This window comes from Lathamus discolor, chromosome 1 (assembly GCF_037157495.1).
Source record: "Lathamus discolor isolate bLatDis1 chromosome 1, bLatDis1.hap1, whole genome shotgun sequence".
Taxonomy (NCBI): Eukaryota; Metazoa; Chordata; class Aves; order Psittaciformes; family Psittacidae; genus Lathamus; species Lathamus discolor.
Window position 1 is genome coordinate 60,583,564 of NC_088884.1, and position 20,670 is coordinate 60,604,233.

Genomic DNA, 20,670 nt, shown 5'->3' on the forward strand with positions numbered 1-20,670 from the left:
TGTGGCTCCCTAGTGTTTCGGAGATTTTGAAGATGAGACTCAGATTTCCAAGGGCTTAAGTGCTTATGAAAAAGCTGACATGAAAGAAAAATGTCAGAAGGAAGGAAGGGAAGCTCATGGGAGGAAGTGGATGGTGGACAAACTGTTCTTGATATTGACTCTGTGTAGCGTTTCCACTTTTATATCTTCCTGCTTGTGGCTTTGGTTTCAGATACCCTTAGCAGACCTTTCTGTCTCAGTGGTATCCAAACAGGACTCAATCAGAATAACTTCTTCAGGCCAAATACTGCAGGAAGCTCTGAGCCAGATCAGAGTGAAATTCCAGTGGAGCTAGTTTGAAAAGTTCATCAGATAAATTAAATGATAAACTAAAAGCATTTGTTTATTTAATAAATAAAACATCCATCTTTACCAACTGTAATGTTTCATACCCTTTGATACTGTTCCGCAATACTGCTCTCTAGAGGATCTCATTTTACCAAGATGCAGAATACGAGTTTAATTATATGAAGGCAGTGGGCCAAAAAGCTAGAGGTCTTACGCAAATTCAGATATGCATTAATTTGCCTAATGTTTCTGATCTGTAGATATATCTATATATGTATGTATATATGCATCCTTTATCTCTCCCTTCTCTTTTGAAAGATACTTCTCCTTTCCCAGCCTCTCCCTGAGCTGGCACTTCCCTTATTTCTTGTCCTTGATGATGACTGGCCAATTTGAAGTCCAGGCCCTCATCTCCCTGAAAACATAGGTTTGTCACTCTGTACTAAATTCTGTATAAGTAATTTAGCTCTTGCGTTGATTGTCACCTTAGCTATTTATTTGCACTGGTAAGGAGTAGTTAAGAGCTGTGGAAACTGAGTTATTTCTAAATGCCTTCATCAGGTATTGTCTTTGGTAAACATGATCACAGAACAGTACTTTGGTGAATGTTACACAGAATGGCTTAAGGACATATATTCACTTTCTCCTAGTTTTTCCTCCTCTTTTGAGAATGAGGGTTGGAGCAGCCATGTGGGATAACCATCTGAGCTCAGCTCAGGTGAGAACCTTTTTCCATCCTTCTGTGAGTTTGGATTGTGTAGGTTTGCTGCAGCCTTGCTCCAGCTTCCACCTTGGGATCATCAGTAGAATTTTGAGGCTCAGTTCTCCCATGAGCAGTGAATAATGTACTCTAGGAATCAACACACTGTGTCAGGTGGTGAGGCTAACCTGGATGAAAGAACTTTGCCAGATAAGGAGCCTAGGAAATGGATGTGAGTTTCCATATACCAGTTTAAAGGAAGGGAGGCTGCACCTGCTGTCTTGTGGCTGCTGTCCTCGGGGAGGCAACCCTGGTCCTGGATAAGATGACCAGTGGTAGATGATTTTGTATAACAGATTGCCAAAGACATCTCTGTTGGCTCTAGAAAAAGAAAAAAATTACTTTTTATAAAGAGTAGAGTAATAAATAAAATAAGTTTTGCATTTGTGCTCAATAAATTTGAAAGTTTTTAAAATGGGTTTAGTTGGGGCTTACAGTAGATGTTTGAGTGAAGGGGTTTTACATCCTAAGTGACTATATCTAGAGTTATGTGCTGGGGCACAGGTCTCCAGCAGGTGCCACATGGAGTGGTAACAATTAAAGCTCTTGATGATCCACCCTCAGTTTTTCAAAACAGTTAACAGCTGAATTTGACATGTATAGCCTCCAAAACTGGAGCCGGAATTGTTTTACTGAAAACCTGGCTACTTATGTGGGTGTTTATGTGGAACTTAATCTCTAGAAAAACTGGTCCAAAATGCAATCTCACATATGCGGCATTACTGATGTTTACATGTTCAGCTGTGCAACTTGAGCTTCATTGAACAAGAGTTGCACAAACAATGAAAGTAAAAAAGCCCCTTTGGCAGCTGTTTAGTTCATGAGCTTTGAACAAAATCAGATAGGAATTATTCTGCTAGATCTGCCAAAGCTCAAACTCATTGGAATCATTGGAGTTCTCTCTCCTAACGGCAGAGTTTTTCACTCCATCCTCTAAACTGGGTCATAATAGGGTGATTATAAAATATCTTTATTGGAAAGAAAGTTTGCCAAGTAAATAATTCAGTAAGTATTTTCTAGGCACCCATGCCTGATAGATTGCTTGGTGTGGTGGTTAATAAGCAATACTGCCTTTTAAGACTGCAGTAACACAAAATGCTCTGAAAAGCCTGATCCAGGATTGAGGCCTGAGAAGAGAAAATGTTAAGCCTTCAGCACCAGGTCAAGTTTTATTGGAAGGTATGTAATATGGAGATAGGGCTGTAGTAGTCGTAGATCTCAGCTGCAGCCTTTCTTAACTCCCTCTGTTCATAAATACATGTTAAAATAATTTTGAGTCAACTAATTGAAAACAATTGAAAGAAATTCCTCATAGTAAAACTTTTAAAAGAGTTTAAATTGTAGTAACTTTTATTTCAGCATATGGATCTGGGGCTTGGTGGTAAATTGAGTTCTCTCTTTATAGAAGTGGTAAATCACCAGCAGTTGCTATGAAGAGTAGAAAAATAATGTTTATAAATCATTGCATTTGTTTCAGATTATTCATCAGAGCTGGAAGGCAATGGTTGGAGTTACTTTGTGATACTATAAACAGAGAAGGCTGTGTACTTTGTGGTGAAATTTTGGGGTTTGTGCATGTATTAACTAAGACTTTTTCCTTCAGTTCAAATAATTTTCCAGAGAGGAGGATCTATATTCCACTGTGCTGTTTTGAAGGAACAACATGGCACTAATAGGACAGCAAGGCCTGCTGACTCTCAGAGGAAGGGTCTCACAAAGTCGTCTTGTATGGCTTTCCTTTTTATACTGCAGTAGGAAAGTCTTCACTTCCCTTTTTCCAGTGTGCTTCCAAACTGCTCTGATGGGTTATGAAAAGGTTCAAATCTGGAAAGAGTAAGAACTGAGCACAGGGAGGGGTTTGATACAGAAATTTGGAGGCAATAATGCTTAGTTTCCTTGCCTTGTAGTTCAAGACGGGAGGAGGCTGCCTGGTTTCCCTGGGTAATTCTGTAACTACCTTCAAGCTTTATTTCTCTGTGAGAAAGACCTACAGTTTCTGTCATATGAAGTGCAGGCAGCACATCAGCACAAACAGCAATAGCTGTCTTAGCTGAGCAAGCTGTCAGAACTAGCCAGAGCTCCTGCATTGGTTACTGGCTGAGTTTCTGCATTATTTCAGAGATTCCTGGCCTTGCCTGCAAGGGTATTGGCAAAAGCAGCTTGGTTTTACCTTAGCGTATTGTGAAAAGTCTTGGGGGAATTAAGTTTTGCAGGAGCTGTGCCAGCTCTTCTGAGGTTTTGACTGTTGTGGGTCATTTATCTTTGTTGTGTTTTTCCCACCCTCCAAAAATAAAATGAAAGCAAAACACATACCAACTCATTTACTTACTTGTTGGCACATCCTGTGAAATAACTAGCTGGTTGCAGTCTCCGTAAAAAAGGAAAGCATGGAGTTTTCAGGTGGCAGGTTGCTTTTATCCAAAGAAAAAACAGAAAATGTGTATGATACACCTTTTATTGCAAAACAGGAGAGTTGCAAGGTTGAATGTGGGTCAGACATCTTTCAGTGGCAGTGGATTCCCAATGCTGGAGTATGTCTCTGTTAAACACAACAGCATAAAAACCTTTTTTATACTTTATGCCAAAGAGGGGTGATAGGGGATAGGCAGAGACCCTCAAAACAGCCAGTAGCTAATGCTGCCTTTGTGGTTTTATATATTTGCCTATTAAAATGACAATGCAGACATGGAACATTTAGATTTAAGAAGCCTTCTTTTCGTTAAACAACATTAAACAAACTGACAAAGTAGGGGGTTATGACTCCAGTAATTGAAACATGCTGTTCTGTTCAAGACCAGAACTCTATAAAGACTCTTTTCACCCAGTAATGCCCTTTGTGTTTGCCTGCTACCCCTGCTAGAAATTACTGTAGGCCTGAAGTATGTCTTTCCAAGTGGAGTGGGAATGACAGAGTGCAACACCACACTTGGCAGATGGGGTCACAGCCTTTTTAGGACGTTAACATTCATTGTGCATTGGAAATCAATTTGTGGCTCAGAATGCATGGAGTCTTAGCTGGACTTCCCTCCCCACTGTTTTTTTATGTTAACTTTAAACCTAGAATGCAAGAAAAAGAATTAGATGGATTAATTTGGATTAACTCTGATGGGGTTTGTGTAGTTTTCATTCACTTAATTTACAGTGTGCCTTTTCATGGATTCCTTGCTCTTCTAGATGTATATTCCAAGTCTGTACATTACCTTGCATTTCTTTTTCTTTCTCTCTTCTAGATGTTGATGAGTGTCAGGATAACAATGGAGGATGCCAGCAGATTTGTGTAAATACTATGGGCAGCTATGAATGTCAGTGCAAAGAGGGCTTTTTTCTGAGTGATAACCAGCATACCTGCATTCATCGCTCCATTGGTAAGTTTTCAGTGTGTAAATTGTGATTTTTTAGAATACCTGTGTTCAATCAGAAATGCAGAAACTGTTTGGTTTTTTTTTTTTTTTTTTGATCGCCAGAGTTCCCAAGAAAGATTGTTTCACTGGTTGGCTGGAATTGGTTGATTCTTCTGCTACCCAAACTTGTAGTAGAGCCGTAAATAAGATGGGGGGGAAAGACTTCAGTTTGACATAGAAATTGTACTTGGTTCAAACAGCAGGTTCTTTGGACAGGCAGAGGCAGATTTTCAAATGGTAACTTTCTGCTTCTGAGTTTCCAAGACTTAAAATTTTCTCATCTGTTTATTGTATAATAGTTCACCTGTCTTCTACCTTAGAGAGCATGGTATCTTCAATCAAAACAAACAGCTTGTTTTTTCTGGAAGTTATGCAGGTTATGGTTTTCTGCCAGTCATGTAACTTACTGCTTCGTTGCAGACTGATGATGGCTGATATTATATTGACACAACATTTTTCTTTGGTTCAGTACCCTGTCTAGGGTGGATTAGAAAACTGCTTCTCTGTTGCCTATGCAAGTAGCAGTAGAAATAAGGAATCCCTGCAAATCTGTGATCCTTGTCTGCTGCTGATTTTGACTAGAAAAAACCAGCTCTCCCTTTTCTATACATGTCAGACATGGAAGACAAGTTTGAGTGGAAAGGGAGAAAAGAAAACAGCATAGCTATAAATCTTTGCAATTAAGTGGACTCTTTTCTGTATTCATTCAGACTTCTGGTGACCCTGGCAGCAATGGGAATATATGCTAGCAAACTCATTTACTAACAGGCAATACAGAATGACAAAGTAGCAAGATGAGTCTGGTGATCAACAATGTAAGCACGCTGTAAATTTCAGCAAGCCACACAAATGGTTCTGAACTATTTTAAGTCCCAAGAATTAACCAGAAAATCCTACTTGAGCACAAGAGCATGAATTTAGTCACTCTGTTGACAAGAAAGCAAAACGTCGTAGTGTAGCATCTCAGAAATGTAAATACATTTCTGGCACTGTGTGTCTGCTTACAAAGAATCATAATTCTGTGTAAGCAGAATGTAGTAATTTTAATTTTCAGAAGTGTGAATCTCCAGAATACATTCCACTCTTTAGCATGATTATTACGTTTTAAGCAACTGAGGTATTTTGATTCAGACAAGAATATACAATTAAGCTCTATCAACCAGTGTGGTTTAAAGGTTATTATATAATAGGTTTTTAGTCATTCTTTTCAACATAAATTGTTCAAATTTCTGTGCAGCATAAAGTAACCGTGACACAAAGATATCCAACAGAGCAAGGAATAGTAGCTGGAGGCTTAATGAAAACCACTTGCAGAGTACTGTGATACAATCATTATTTCAATTTGCACATTGTAAAAATTCCCAGGTCTAATAAAAGAGAATTTAGTTATCTGAGATGGAAACTAATAAAATAAATGAAAAATGAGACTGTAAAGGCAAAAGCTTCTTCTAAGGAATAGGTTATTTGTGAGAGAGGGTAATTTTTTATGGGAAAGAGGATTCCTAGTTTGCCAGAAAGACTGGGGGAGTAGATCTGAAGGCTAACTGCTATATGCGCATAATAAATATGCATGGGAATCAGATATTTATGTTAACTTGTTTACAAAGAAAATGCCATATAGACACGGATATTTAATTTGAACCAACATCAAATTATTTTAGCTCTGAAAAACCCCAAGCAGCCTGCCAAGTAGAACAGTGACGATTGCAAAGTGTTTTATGAACAAACGGTTTGTAGCTTTTCAAAAATAAAGTGCCAATTTGCAGTAATAGCAAACAGTACACTGTAGTGCCATGCTGCCCCACAGAAATATATTGAGTGAGTATGCTGGAGGAAGGAAATAAGGTTAAATGATCTCTTTCAGTTGTCGGACGTGACTGAACTGCAAGTAGGAAACATGCATGGTGAGAAAGTAAATGGCTTTTTTAATATCTGTGTTTACTCACTTTCATCTGACTTGCATCTAAGTGCCTCTACAGAAACTGTTGGAACACAGAAATACACAAAAGTATTTAGGCAGAATTGTGCCTAGGGCTAGACTGTGTCTATACCTCTGTTGGTAAACAAGGCTGAAATAGGCAAAGGCACACCACACAGCCAGCACTGCAATCCAAACACAGAGGTGCTGACTGACCAAAGCCCTTTAGCAAGCTTGTTGACTTTGAGCATAATAAGATCCATTAATTGCAGTGGGATTACTTTTCTGTCTGAAAAATACATGTGCAGTCACATAATCTTGGTGTCCTTGACATTACCTAAAGTCTCTTCAAGGACTCAGCTAGTCTAAAACAATCAACCACAAGGTTATTCATGCACTTTTCCTGCCACCTTTTCCCCTCTGTTTTCAAATGCCTTGGGAAAAGTGGGGAAGCATTGCAAGGTGTAAGTAGGACGTACTCAGAGTGGGGATGAGTTTACGACGAAGGGAGCGGTACCAAGCCTCAGCAATGTCCTGTCTGCAGGCCCAGCTCACCTGCCTCAGCCACCAGTATGGCTGGTGCTGATCACATGCTTCAAACTTATCAACACGTTCAAATGGTGTGGTAGTTTCAGAGATCGAAAAGAGCATTCCATATTCTCTTGGGGGTTGAGCAGAGGAAGGAATATCTCCCTTTTTGCACTAACCAGCCACGAGAAAGGTGTTTTTTCATATGAGGTACCCTCCTAAAAACTGTTGGCTGCTTTGTGAATTTCCTCAGCTTCGAGAGATGCCCTGTGCCTGTGCCAGTGTTTCAGGGGTGTATTGTACCATCGTGCTCCTACCCACAAGCTGTGGTAAAAAGCCACACCAGAGTTCATGGTAGGGGCTTTTAATGTCATCTTTGTGTCCCAAATGATATTTGCTTGCCATGTAGAATTGTTCTTGTTGTTTCCTGTGGACAAGAAAAATTAATGATCCACAAAGAAATACAAATTTTATACCCATGGAAGGCCAGGCTGACACTAAAGTCAGGGCAAACCCTGGTTTCCCAGTATTTGCTTTATTTCACTGTCTTCATTATAGCCCTTTTGATTTCTTATGTTTAGTCTCAGTATCTTTTTGGGAAGATACTATGCCAAGTACAACGTACCTCATTTATTTTTGCATAAAACTTAATTTCCCTTCACTGAGTCAGATTTTGAACTGGTTTACTCATAGTAATGATGGCAGCAACAGGAAGAAAGAACGGAAGGGGGATGGATTGTAAAAACTAGGGAGAACGTAACAGTTGTTTATCTTGATGCACCTTAATTGCAATAGTAGGTGTGAACATGGTGAATTATACCAGGCACGTTTGTATTTGTTTCCTCATGACTTAAAAAGAAACCAGAATAAAGCAGCTGTTACTGTATCATCTCCAGCTCCAGAGGGAGCATGTGTTTAATAAATGTGGGGATTAGTGTGGTACATTACAGCTGTGACTGTGTTAGGTGACTGGGTTACAGCACTTTTTCCCTTAATTTGATGATAAGCCAAAAGCCCCAATTCAGCAAAGCCTCTGGGCACATCCTTAAAGTCCTAGTGATAGCAAAGTTGGTAAAAAATGTGAATTGGGCATAAAAAGCTCAAAATAGACAGAATTCAGCTGTATACCTGCATTTTAGTGTGAGGTGTCCCTGTCCATGGCAGGAGGGTTGGAACTAGATGATCTTGAGGTCCTTTCCAACCCTAACTATTCTATGATTCTATGATTCTATCTCCACTGAAGTTCATAGTGATCAGAATGAAAGCTATGATATGTCACATTTGCATTACAAATACAAAAGGTACTGTGATCAGGAGTCTTGGCTACAGACCACCAAAATTCTCAGCTGAAGCGTTATGGAAAGCTCTTGCTGTCCCACCTCCAGAGGGCAAGTCTCTTAAAACACAAAGGTTGTTTGCTTACAAGCAAGATACTTCAGTTCTGTGGCTAGGAAGAATTCGTCATTTTAAATTCTATCCCCTGAATGTCTATCTAAAACATAGTTACATTAATGGTTTTATATCTGCTAATCATTCAGTGTCAATGTTTTTATTGAGCTATTGCCAAGTAAACTAAAAAGGCAGGTACAATTACGAGTGGCAATTGTAAGTGGAACAAGAAGAGGAGAAGTACCAGGCTATAGAAGACTGGCAATGACAACGGTGTTGTCAAATGATGGCAAAGCTTTTTACACAGTTGTCACTATCATTTTCAAGCCTGTTAAAAAAAACATTTGGCAAGGCTTTTTCACTTCCCCCTATCCCATTAGCCTTATGTTCTTAGCAGAATTAGGAAGTCTGACATAAAGTCAAGCTACCACAACTTAGCAAATTACTGTGCTACAGACAGTCTCAAAACTAGCTTTTCTCTTTCTACACTAGGAGTGTAACAGTTTAGTCCCAGGGGAAAGTGAAATGCTTAGCCAAGTTGTCTGGCATTTGTCATGGGTAAGTGGTATTATAAAATGGCTTACCAGGCTTGTACTGATGCATAGTAACTTGTTAAACTTGATTATATTTTAAAATCCTTGTTAATTCTGCAGTAGTAGCATTGGACGCCTTTGGTAAACTGACAGCAAACTATCAAATTTCTTCTTGTTCTGAGGATTTATAATCCCACTTTGTTCAATTTTTTCATTCCTACTTTCCATGATTTACTTTTATTTCTTACCTGTTTTCTTAGTTCAGTGCAATTTTATAGTGGTAGAATAATGTGTTAGGTATCCTTGGGAGGAAGCACAACCCCCAATCAGTGCAGAAAAGGTTACAGGTTGGGATTCTGAACTTTATTCCCATTTCTGGTACTGATGCCTTGTGGGACTCTGGGCAAGAAGGTTACTGTGACTCAGAATTTCTGCAAAGCACTTTAGAGGACAGAGGTGCTTTTTCTACAGAAAGCACAATAATCTATTCATATTTAGATTAATGTGGAAGGGTTACTTTAAATAATTAAGTGTTGCCAGCACTGTTCCAGACTTCATGAAGTAAAAGGTTTCTCATCTCAACTATGAAAGCTCTTTCGTGGTGATGTAACCGGTTAAATTACTTCATTACTTGACTATACTTTGCCATAGCTATCCCGAGTACAGGCATCCCATTCACTGGAGCAGAACAGTCCTATTTGTCTTTTTGAATTGGAATCCTAATATGATTGTAAAGTAGAGGAATATACGTAAAGCAGGTTTTAAGGAAATTTGTTAATGTGCTTTTGGATAACATAGTACAAAAACCTTTCAGGCAGCATCAAGTTTTACCTAGACAAATATACTATGAACTTGGAAGCTTTCTCTTAAAACTGCACACAGTATGACCTAAGTGTAATAGAAAGTTGTCTGTTCATACATTTTGAATAAATAGCTCAATTGATTATTTTTCATAGAATATAGGATACCAAATGTATTCAGGAAAAAGGGCTTAATAAACCATTTGAAATATTGTGCCCTTTTAGAAGTGTGTAACCTTTTAAAGCTGTGTATAACCCATCAAAATTGGTTTCTGGGATTTTTATTTGCTCCAGCAGTCTGTGTGAAGGGCAACTTACACTGGCTTTCTCTATTCCTCTCAAATGGAGAGAGTCTGTAATTTGTCTGAAGGGAAAACACAACAGGTGAAAGCACATGGTATGAGTGAAAAAAAGAAAAATCTGTTAGACCTGATCTCCCTTCTCTTATGTATCAGTGGTGTATCGTGATTAGGACTAGTAAAGTTACGCTGGTATGAAACTGGTTTAATCTGACTCAAGTTCAGCTGTGAGGGGAAGCAGTAACTATATAATCATAATAAATGAAAGTTTAAGAGTAGATGTGGCGGTAAATTGTCTGATTGAATCATGGAACAGCCTGGGTTGGAAGAAACCTTGACAGATCATGTGGTCCAACCTTCTGTGGGACAGGGAGCCTGGATGAGACTGTTGAGTGACCTGTCTAATTGCATCTTGAAAACCATCCACGATGGGGACTTTACTATGTCCCTGGGGAGGCTGTTCCAGTGAATTTCTTTCTATGTCAAGAAAACACTTCTCAGTGCAACTTGTACCCATTGCCCTTTTTCTTCTTTATGTGGCTTCTGTGAAAAGAAAGCCTCCATCCTCTTTGTAGCTGCTCTTTGCTATCCACATAAAACTCAGTCTATCCAAATAAAACTGCAAAAGCAGAGTTTTAAGTATCAAAATAGTCAGTGTTTTTTGTTACTGTGTTTTTTTCCCCTCAGCTTTTCACATTAAGGCCTTCGATAAATGTCAGCTTAAATGGTGACCATTAGAGTTGGAGGCAAAAGCATGTCACTTTTGGCTTATAAAAATGTTAAACGCATCTGAAACCTGAGGCTGCAATCTGCCTTTTATAGATAAGAAGAAAATTAAGGTGTAAATGGTACAGTCTTTTCTAAAACTCTCGTGACTGTGTTTGAACTGCAGGGCAGATTCACTCCATTAGAGCAGCTGCAGTCCTGGCAGAAACCAGGATGTGAGGAAATTATATAGGATATGAAATCGAGATAAATTTTCAGTATGTCCCAAGTTGCAGAGTTGAATACAGCCAGGTAAAGTTGATTGCAAGCCCTTGCTGAGTTCCCAGGGACCAATTCAAACCCATGTCAAACTTAGACTCAACAAAATATGATGACGTCTCTACATATTCAACCTTAGTTTTATAGCTCTTCTGAAGGAAAAAAATCTTGTGCTTCAGAATTTTCTGTGACTTTGAATGAGGTTTAATTCAGAAAGAATTGTAGAGCAATCAATACCAACTGCTGCTTTGCTTCAGGTGAGATTGAATGCTGCAGTAAACCAACTGCTTAGCAGGATGCAGTGGTGGTGAGTTCATTGAAACTCAAAGGAGAAATCTTCCAAACCTCAGAAACAATAGCAGATTGCCAGATTTTGCCAAAATCTATAATTGTATTCCAAGACTGTTGTGCAGAAGGTGTCCTGTAACAGGTCCCAGATTTACGTATACTGATCAGAACAGACATAACTATTTTAAAAAGGAAAAAGAGAATTATACTAAAAATTTAAACCCCAGAAAACATCAACTGGTAAATAATCTGGAAGTCACATGTGTAGCTTGCATATAGAGCTTGAACAGTAGTAAAAGTAGATGCACAGGTGAACATGACTAACTACATGGGAAACTAGGACATGCAGATTATTCCTCAATGAGCCAGAAACTGAAATAGTTAGTGGCATGGTAGTTATTTCTGCATGGCTCCATTGCCAATGCCTTTTGGTATGAAAAGGATGAAACAAAAGGGGGAAAAGAAGTGTGTACGAAATAATGAAGCTGGAGATGCAAAAAAAGTGTGTCTTGGAAAGAGCAGCTGTTTGAAACACCCTGCAGCAGCATGACAGCCAGCCAGCTTGCCAGGGGGAGCAGGGAATTTGTAAGTCAGATCAAAAATCTCTCCACACCTGTGTGACAGGAAGTGCAATGAACAGTTTGTAGCCCAGCAACTGACTGACGGGCAGTGCTGACAAGATGGGAAAGTTATACGCACGAATGGGAAAACACACTGGAAAGTAGTACATTGAGAAAAAAAGTGAAAGAGAGAAAATATGCAAAGGGGGCTTTCACACTCAATCATTCAATAGCATTGGAAGTGAACCAATGTTCTGTTCATACTGTCTGCCCTGGATATAGCAGGATTATACTAAATAAAAGAACTGACATGTTTTTTAAAGGCCTCTAGCATCCAGTTGACTGAAACATCAGGTGAGAAAGATCTGGGAAGTATATTAAGCCAGAATGTACTGGAAAAAAGCTTGTATTCACGCATGCACACAACAAATGGTCTGTGTTTTAGGTATACCATACGTCATATCTGTCATGATGTGTCTCTCTCATGCCATCAGGAATACAATGCTGAATTCAGGGACTGCTCTGAATACCGTGTGAAGATAGCCAGCATCTTTCATACCTACTGTAGTCACTGTGGGTCTCTCCATGTATGTCTCATATTTTTCATTATGCAGAGAAATCGACCACAGCCCATGTTTCAGACACTGTTCCTTTTTCCTGCTATTCATGACAAACCAGAGATGTGGTCCAGCAGTAGCTCTCTAAGGGCTGGTACCGCAATGTTTTTTTGGCTAGAAACCGGTAGGAATTCAAGATAAGAATGCCAAATACCTGTTTATATATACCGTTATCCTCCCGTGTATATGGTATGCATATTATGCGTTTAGTGAGTTTTGTTAATTATTCAATTCCAGGTAATTATGTTTGAGGTTGCTTTGAGCTATTCTGAAATAATTTAGGAGTTAATGGAAATAAGAAGCTGCTTGTATTTAATAGCGGTGTATGTTTTCAAGTGTAAGACTACTTGCACACTCTGTTAAGCTTTATATCTTAGAAATACCTGAGTTGTAAAAATGTTGGGATTTTTACTATTCTTGATGGTATTTTAATAATTTTTTGCTTGAGCACCAGTCAAGAATGGGGCCAGATTTCAAGAGACCTCGTACAAACTGGGAAGATTTACAGCTTAAGTAAACAAAGAAAACATAGGGCAGAGGACAGCACAAAACACATACTCACTGTGAATTCTTTCCTGGCAGAAACACTGTAGTAGTACCATGAGATATTTTTAAGAGGGGGCACAAAGGAATAAGGGAATGAGACAAGGGTATGTCACATAAACAGAAAGTAAGAGAAGGAGGGAGAGAGACAGCCAGCCGGGTGGGAATGAGACGAAGTGGAGGACAATAGACCGAAGAAGAAAAGATAGGTGTGAAACAGCACAAGGCAAAATCTGTACTTCTTCTCTGTCTTTTTAACTCCCAGACTTGCTGATGCCATTTCTTTTGAGTATCTTCTCCCTTATAGTTCTCTTTCCCTTTAAGTAAGTCCTCTCCTGTATAAACCACAGTACCATCGTAGTATAATCAAGCTGCAGCAATGTCTTTGAAAACTGATGGTTTTCTGTGTGGAATGGGTCGTGTGCTGAGATTTCAAACCCAACCTGCAATCATGCACAAGTCATCAGGATACCTTTGCAAGGGTTCAACTCCTTTGCTGCTCCCAGTAGTCAGGAAATGCAGAAACGGAGGCATTAACAGAGAGACAAGCATTGTGTGTGGTTTGGAGTTACTCTCTAAACTGTGTTCACCATTGGTAAGATCATTGAGCTTGTGCAGTGAATGAGTTTACCTGCCTTTAGTGCATGATGTGTAGTATAATTGAGCATTTTCAGAAGGCTTTGCCTGACTTACCAGTGCTGAGAAGCTGCAAATAAATCTTTTTTTCTCCTGTTCCAACATAAAGCATTCATTCACCTTTGAATAAAAGCAACAGCACTTTTGTCTCTCTTTGATACGGAACAGCTCCTTTAAAAGTTCTTCTCTGTGTTTATAGCTGAGTAAATCACTCCACATGCAATGTAAGTCAATAGTATCCAGTACAGTGTGCTGCAAGCGTTGTGTTACATTGGTGATTTACCAGAGTTGGCAGGTTTTCTTTCTATAGTTAACATGGGCGGAGGATAATATAATAGCTGCTATCTTCAATCTATATCAAACTGCAAAGTACTAGACAGGCCAAAACTAAGAGCCTCTGTACTCAAATATTAATTTTTGACAGAAATTCACATGATCAGTGTTGGCATTTCAGTATTTAGTGTAATCAGAATTGGTTATTTAAACTGACATTTGTTTGGAATACTACAAATGCCAAGATGGGGAAGCAGCAATGTGAATTGTTCTTATGTCATGCATTTCTTGTTCTGCCTGCTTCAGAAGTGAACTTCTAGTTATTTGCTTTTCTAATCACTAATTCACTAGAGGATATTGCAGGAGTCTACAAAAACTACCTCAGGACTCTAAACCCCCTCTGAGATAGAAGCTATTCTGCCATGTGCTGTAAGGTACATGTACAGGAGGCAGAAAAGTAAAATAATTTTCCTAGAGTTATACAGAAAGTCTGTAGAAATCCCAAGATCCTTCCAGAAAAGCTGTTAAGGAAGCATTTGGCAAGAGCATGCAGTTTAATCAATACTGTGTGGATTTCACCAAATTTGTTTTGTAAAACTGAGTATTTGTTTTTGTGTATGCTCCTACTAGGAAAAGAATGCAGATACCCTGAGCCCCATTCTTTTGATCTGTTATTTAATTCCCTTCTTTCATCCATAGTGCGTTTTAACATCAGTGATTGATGAATTGCACGTACATGTTCAGAGATCAAAGTGTAGCACAGGGAGCTGGGTGGATAACAGTGCATTTTGCAAATCCTGTCCTCTCCTGTCCTTTCCTCCCTATGCTTTTCATTCTGTTTGTTCTCTATTGGCTTGCTGTCGTAAATAGAACAATTTCAGATGGTGTCAGGCAGCTTGACTTCTTACAGAAATTCACGATGCCTGATGACTTTGCACCATGTCCTTGTACTGGGAAATTGAAGTTGGGAATTTGTAGGTTCTGGAAAGTGAGGTGGAAACAACTACCTGAACAGGTCAACCAAATGTTGTCAATGTTATTTTTGAAGGAAGTATATTCTTCCACTAAACCAAATTTTGTTCTCTGAACTAGCTGCTTTTCTTGGAATAATAATAATAATACTTACATAAAGAAAAAAGACCTTACAGGAAAAACGAACAAAACAAAAAAACAAACCAACCAAACAAACAAAAAAACCACAACCAAAAATCAAACAATAAAACCAAACATTAAAACTTTGAAACATCTAGACCTAGAGGTATTTTCCGTGACAGTCTATGGTAGTGGTGGCTAGGCAGCCTTGTCTCCCTCTATAAGCATGAAGCTCACTTATTCAGAGGAGAGATCGGGTGCTTACTGCAAGAAACAGCTCAAACATGAAGCCTCATTTGCCAGATGAAGGAGCGTATTCCTGGTAGCATTCCCGAGTTGCCTCTTCCGTTTTAAAGGTGAAATATTTCAGTGATGTTGAGGAGCTTTCCAGGAAAAGGGCAAACCAAACTAAAAAAGGGTCCTGCTAGGTCTGTCAAAGGGCAGCATATAAGCTGGGCTTGAGGTGAGACTGATCTACTCTGCCCTTATGAACAACTGCATGTCTGCATGCTCTTCCCCAGTACTGTGTTTCTGCTCCTCCTCTCTCCAGCCAAAATGCTTTCAGACTCCCCTCTAAGCTTTCCAGGAAAAGCTGTCATTTGGCCTAAGTGCCTCCTTAATGGACAGTTAATTACTCTGCTCTAATTGGAGTCTGAAAACCGTATCATTAAAAAAAAGCCTGTAATAAGCCATTTTAAACCAGGATTTGGTGAGCAACACTTTCCTAGCCTAATCTAAGCTCTCTTGAATCCTGAATGGTAGTCTTACGTGGAGATTTATTTTGAGAAGGCTTTTTCTGTAGATCTTAACATGACTTTTTAGCATTTGGCATTAGTTGAAAATACCTTGTCCTGTTCAATCTTCCAAGCATTCACAGAAAGAGATAGTGAGCTGTCATTCCCATGCTATCTCTCAGAGAAACTGACCACTTATCAGCCAAATGAACTCTGAATTAATCTGGAGGATTACTTGTCAGGAGCTCATTGAAATGCTTCATGAAACAGCCCTGTGCTAGAGCAAAATGCCAGAAAAACAATAAACTGAAGGACACGGGTGGTAATTTTCAGTAGTTAGATCCTTCAAAAGTACAGCCTTGGTTGGAGTAGAGAAGTCTCTTTGAGTTTTTATGTTGCTATTAGTTTCATGCAAGGGGGACATTAGGTAGCTAAAGGAATTTTCTTGTTGTCTAGGCTGTGGATATGTTATTCCGAGCTCTGAGGCTTTCAAGACCTAGCGTAAATAATGCCACTTCTGAGTGTTCATCAAATTCACTTTTTGCTATTAGCTATCAAGTGCCCAAACCCAGAATGTAAATGTATCTCCAAGCTCTCAAAGTTTATTTATGTGTCATTTGGTTAAATATTTTATGGGGTTGTTTTCTTTCATTGTTTCTTCTAAACACACCTGTAAAGGCCTCATTTTCTCTTAGTGTTTATTATGACTCACTTCATGGAGAAACTTCTGTGCTGAGTTACACTAAGCTGAGCTGTCTCAAAAGCAGCACTGTGATCGGAAGTGTGGCTGTTTTGAATGACATCTGATTTTTCCTGTTCCCTGTTTATTCTCTCAGACTTACAGAGTCTATAGGCAGAAACAGGATTTCCTTCCTTTCCAGTAGGACCCGACAGCAGGAGAAACACTTCCATTTTTTTTTTTGCTTACCTTGACCACCACCGAGTACTGCCCAAATTAAAATCCATATTCAGTGTTTAGCTGATGCTTTTCATCAAAGTGCAGAAATCAGACAGAGCTGCTTCTCAAGAATTCCTTCTTTCCATGTCCAACTTTGCACAGTAATACTGACTGCACTCTGTTTACTACCTCAGAGTCTTGTTGACTTCTTGTAAACAGCTCATGGCTGCCAAAGGATTTTCTTCACCTTTCTGAAATGGTTACAGCTGAGGATGTCTACAAATCAGATATGCTGCTAGCAGGTGTCATGCTTATTTCCATGTGCAGCTCTGCCAATGTATTTTCATCTTCAGTTATCCTATCCTTCCACCTCCTTGCTCTTTTATGCCATGTATACCCCAGTTGCATGTATACATGGCAACTAGGTTGAAATAATACAGCTTTGTTAGATCATGAAGTCTGTAGAGGCTAAAGACTACTCCAGTCTCAGCTGTTGTGTTCTCTCTGAATTGGAGATGAGATCAAACCAATTCGGAAGTCCACAAACTCCCAGCAGTTTCAGTAGGATTTGAATCGGTATAATGAGACTATGAACATCTGTTAACAACAGAGATTGAATCACAAGGTGATGCAAACTGTGATTATTTCTTTGGGTTACACCATTACACGGGTAAAGAAAGCTGTGAATAACTGTACTACCATCGTAAACGTTTCATGCAGAAAACCGTAGCGAATCATTTCAATGATCTATAGGACAGAAGTGTCTAGGACCTACACAGAACTTTGAGAGAGTAAAAGGTGCCAGAAAGAAACCAATAGGTGATAAGTAGATTAAAGGCAGCTCAGTACTGAAGAATATGCTTGCAAGGCAATTACATAGTCTACTAATCCCAGACACTACTAGTGATTGTTACTGTGGTAAGAAGTCAGTACACACTGTAGCAGAGCAATAAGCAGGTGCTGAGAGGTGACTTTGGAACAGAAGAGCCTGCTATTTTTAAGCTGAAGAAACTGTTCTGCAATGACAAATAAGCCTCAATCCATAGAAAAAGAGCAATGATACGAGAGTAACAGTGGTTTGTGTACACACAGAATGTTTCTCACCCTGAATGTGCCAGCAGAGCATATAGACTTCTGAGAGAAGCAGGTTCTTCCACTTTCACACCACTGTTGCCCTATAAACATTTCATTCATTTCTGAAGTACAGCTTGCAGATTAGGCTTCCACTTACTGTGTTGGTGATAGCATTTGGTCTTAAATGCCTAATAACATAGGACTGCTATTTCAGGTGCCTCCACATGAAATCTGATGCTGTGTGCCTAGGAAAAAATTAACTGTTTGTGACAGGAATGGAATCGAATTTGCTGCTGTGTGGAAAATGCGTTTGCCTGCATACCCGCTGTGTGTCTGAGTTTGGTGCTGGTTGTACCAGTTGAACAGAAAAGCAAGAAGATTATTTTGGTGAATATAAATATTAATGATAGGAGGAGGAGAAATTATAACTGTGCTTCAGATGGTCCTCTTGGTAATATTCTTGCTCAGATAACAAAGGATTTTGCTGCCTGAGGTCACCAGAAAATGTTTTTTGAATGTCTTCTTGGTGCCATCTGGGCAAATCTTGATAGCAGGTAACTTTTATCAAATAGCAATATATTCATCATCTCCGTTTCACGCCCATCCTTCCTGAGCAGCTCTCACTTTTACCCTGACCTAGACCCTGTGATGTCACCTTCCAGACTGTGAATCATGCATCTCTTTCCCTTGTGCCCCCACCAAACGTTATCATCATGCTTGCTTGAACCCTGACATTTGATTTGTGATTTGTGTAAGCAAGGACTGCTGCCTGTCTCTAACTGATATTTTATTCAGATTCCTTCTCAGAGGAAAACTTAAGGAAAACAGAGCAGAATTTCCACAAAATGGCAAACTGTCTTCCCATAGAAACAAACTCATTAGAAAGTTTGGAAGTTTTTTCATAGCTAAATGGCCCTTTTGTATTGCAGATATGCTGGACTCTTACAACTTTTAGAAAACAATATGTAATACCACCAATGTATGTGTATTTAAAATTTGTATATACAAATACATATGCATTTTGCAAATACCATTTCCTAAGCTGTCCTTGAATGTGGCTACTATGACCCCACTCTTTGCTTCCTATACCCAAGGGAGGGAGCATTGATTTTGTTCTTTGAGTTTTGTAGGTTTTTGTGAAAGCAAGGGAGAGGCTTGTGCCTACACTGCATTTTACTTTAATGTGTGGGCAGGCTTTCAGGCCTTTGTTGTTGGGACTATTCATGTGCTTAAGTGTTTTGCTGGATTGGAGCCACAGAGCAGTTAATGAATTAGTGCACATACCAGGGTATAGCATTCTATTTCTTCTTTCCAGACAGTTTACATTTCCAGTATTTGTGTAGGATATAGGGTGACCAGCAGCCTGTTTTCTTTATTTATTAAATTTTATGTAAAAATGTCTTCTCAGTAGTTAGTATTTCTGCATTGCCTTCTGATAGATGAATTATCTTCCCCTCTTCTTCCCATCCAAACTCTGTTACCAAAAGTGTACGTAGTGACCGTTGTTGCCATACTTTCTTCTAAAAAAGTGGCAATGTATGAACGTATTTTTCTCATGGTATGTCCCAGACAGTGTTAGAAACAGAATTTAACTTCCAAATAATTAGAGTGATAGTGGCAACAGGTATTCAGTGCAGGCTGATAGAAGCTTCTGTAAAACCATTTGTCTAATTCTCTGCTTCCAACTTGGAGATTGGGAGAGTAGTTGTGCATCTCATTGTCAGTTTTTTCCTTTGCCTTGTGTGGCATGTGCTGTCAAGTCACCAGCCCTTTTGTGTCACACACGTGTTGGGTACTGGATTCCACTTTTGGTTAATATTTTCTGGCTTTCTCAAAGGAAGGTCATGCCCCTGTAAAGCTAAAAGCACCAGAGTTCCACCTTACAGGAAGCAATGCTACTGACTGCATCTTATCTTGCATCTCAACACTATTTCCTAGCCTGCTAGGCCTTTTTCTTTCATGCACTGTGATACCGTCTCCAGTGCTTGGTTGTGTTAACTTTTAGTTCCTGTGTGGACTAGCAGCCTAGTAGACGCAGTAATTTTAAGGCATTGATATGTGTTGTTTTCTCACAGTGCTAGTTCTGAGATAGCTGTTTTATAACAGAGCACCTTTCATCCTGAAGTATTCCAGGGTGCTTTACAGATGTGATCCCATGAAATGCCATTACCTCTGAGCAAAGATGCTCGAAGACATGGTCATTGTGAGATGGAAGTACCGCGTGCTCTGGGCTTTACTGGAAGCAAACTGTAATACTGCCAGTAGTGATGAACACTAGAATCAAGTGAACTGGAAGAGGAGTAGGGATTGTTTTCCCTTCACCATCTCCCTGAAAATCAAGTGGGACTTGTCAAGTAATAGGCCATAGAGATAAGTGGATGCAAAAGCCTCCAGGTGAAGGCAAAAAACCTAAGTTTGATGTTCCATAGAGTGAGTATGCTAACAAGCAACCAGGGTCAAAGACTGAACAGTAGATGGACTCCTTGAAGAGTGATAGCTCCTCCAACATAGAAATAAGGACCAGGGAGGGCAGGGTGGGGTTGTTATAGAGACAGCAAAGTTGTAAGTGGTAGCTACTGTCTGGCTACTTTCTAGGTAAAATCGAAGTGGTAACTTGTAAAAGATGTTATGACGGAAGAAAGCTGGCAGGGCTTTAGCTGTTGGCCAGTGTTACATTAATTTGAGAGGTGGATTCAATGATCCTCGTGGATTCCTTTCAACTCGACATGTAAGTCTATAATTAAGGGTGTTAGGAAAAAAAAGACAAACCCATACAACAGAGAGAAGACACCTCAGGGAGATCTAACTAGACTGGGGTCAGAGAATGACAGAAGAGAACAGGATGCTTGATATTAAAGGAATAAGCAGGAAGAGAAAGAATTCCAGATCCCTGTTTGGAAGTCTCCCTAGCATTATCTTCCCTTTTGCTTCATAAGCGGAGGCAAGTAGTTCAGCTTTCAGTGCACCTTACCCTTTTTTACGTACCCAAGGCCTCTGAACATAAGCCCCACTGAGA

The 20,670-nt window shown here is 39.4% G+C and overlaps 1 protein-coding gene across 4 annotated transcripts in view; it reads left to right on the forward strand.

The window, feature by feature from the left end:
* Positions 1-20,670, forward strand: part of SCUBE1 (signal peptide, CUB domain and EGF like domain containing 1) — a 213,101-nt gene that overhangs the window by 51,406 nt on the left and 141,025 nt on the right. For all 4 annotated transcript variants that reach the window (XM_065673120.1, XM_065673131.1, XM_065673139.1 and 1 more), the window contains exon 4: positions 4,318-4,452. In XM_065673120.1, the coding sequence (XP_065529192.1) occupies positions 4,318-4,452 (135 nt within the window). The remainder of the gene's footprint in view (positions 1-4,317; positions 4,453-20,670) is intronic.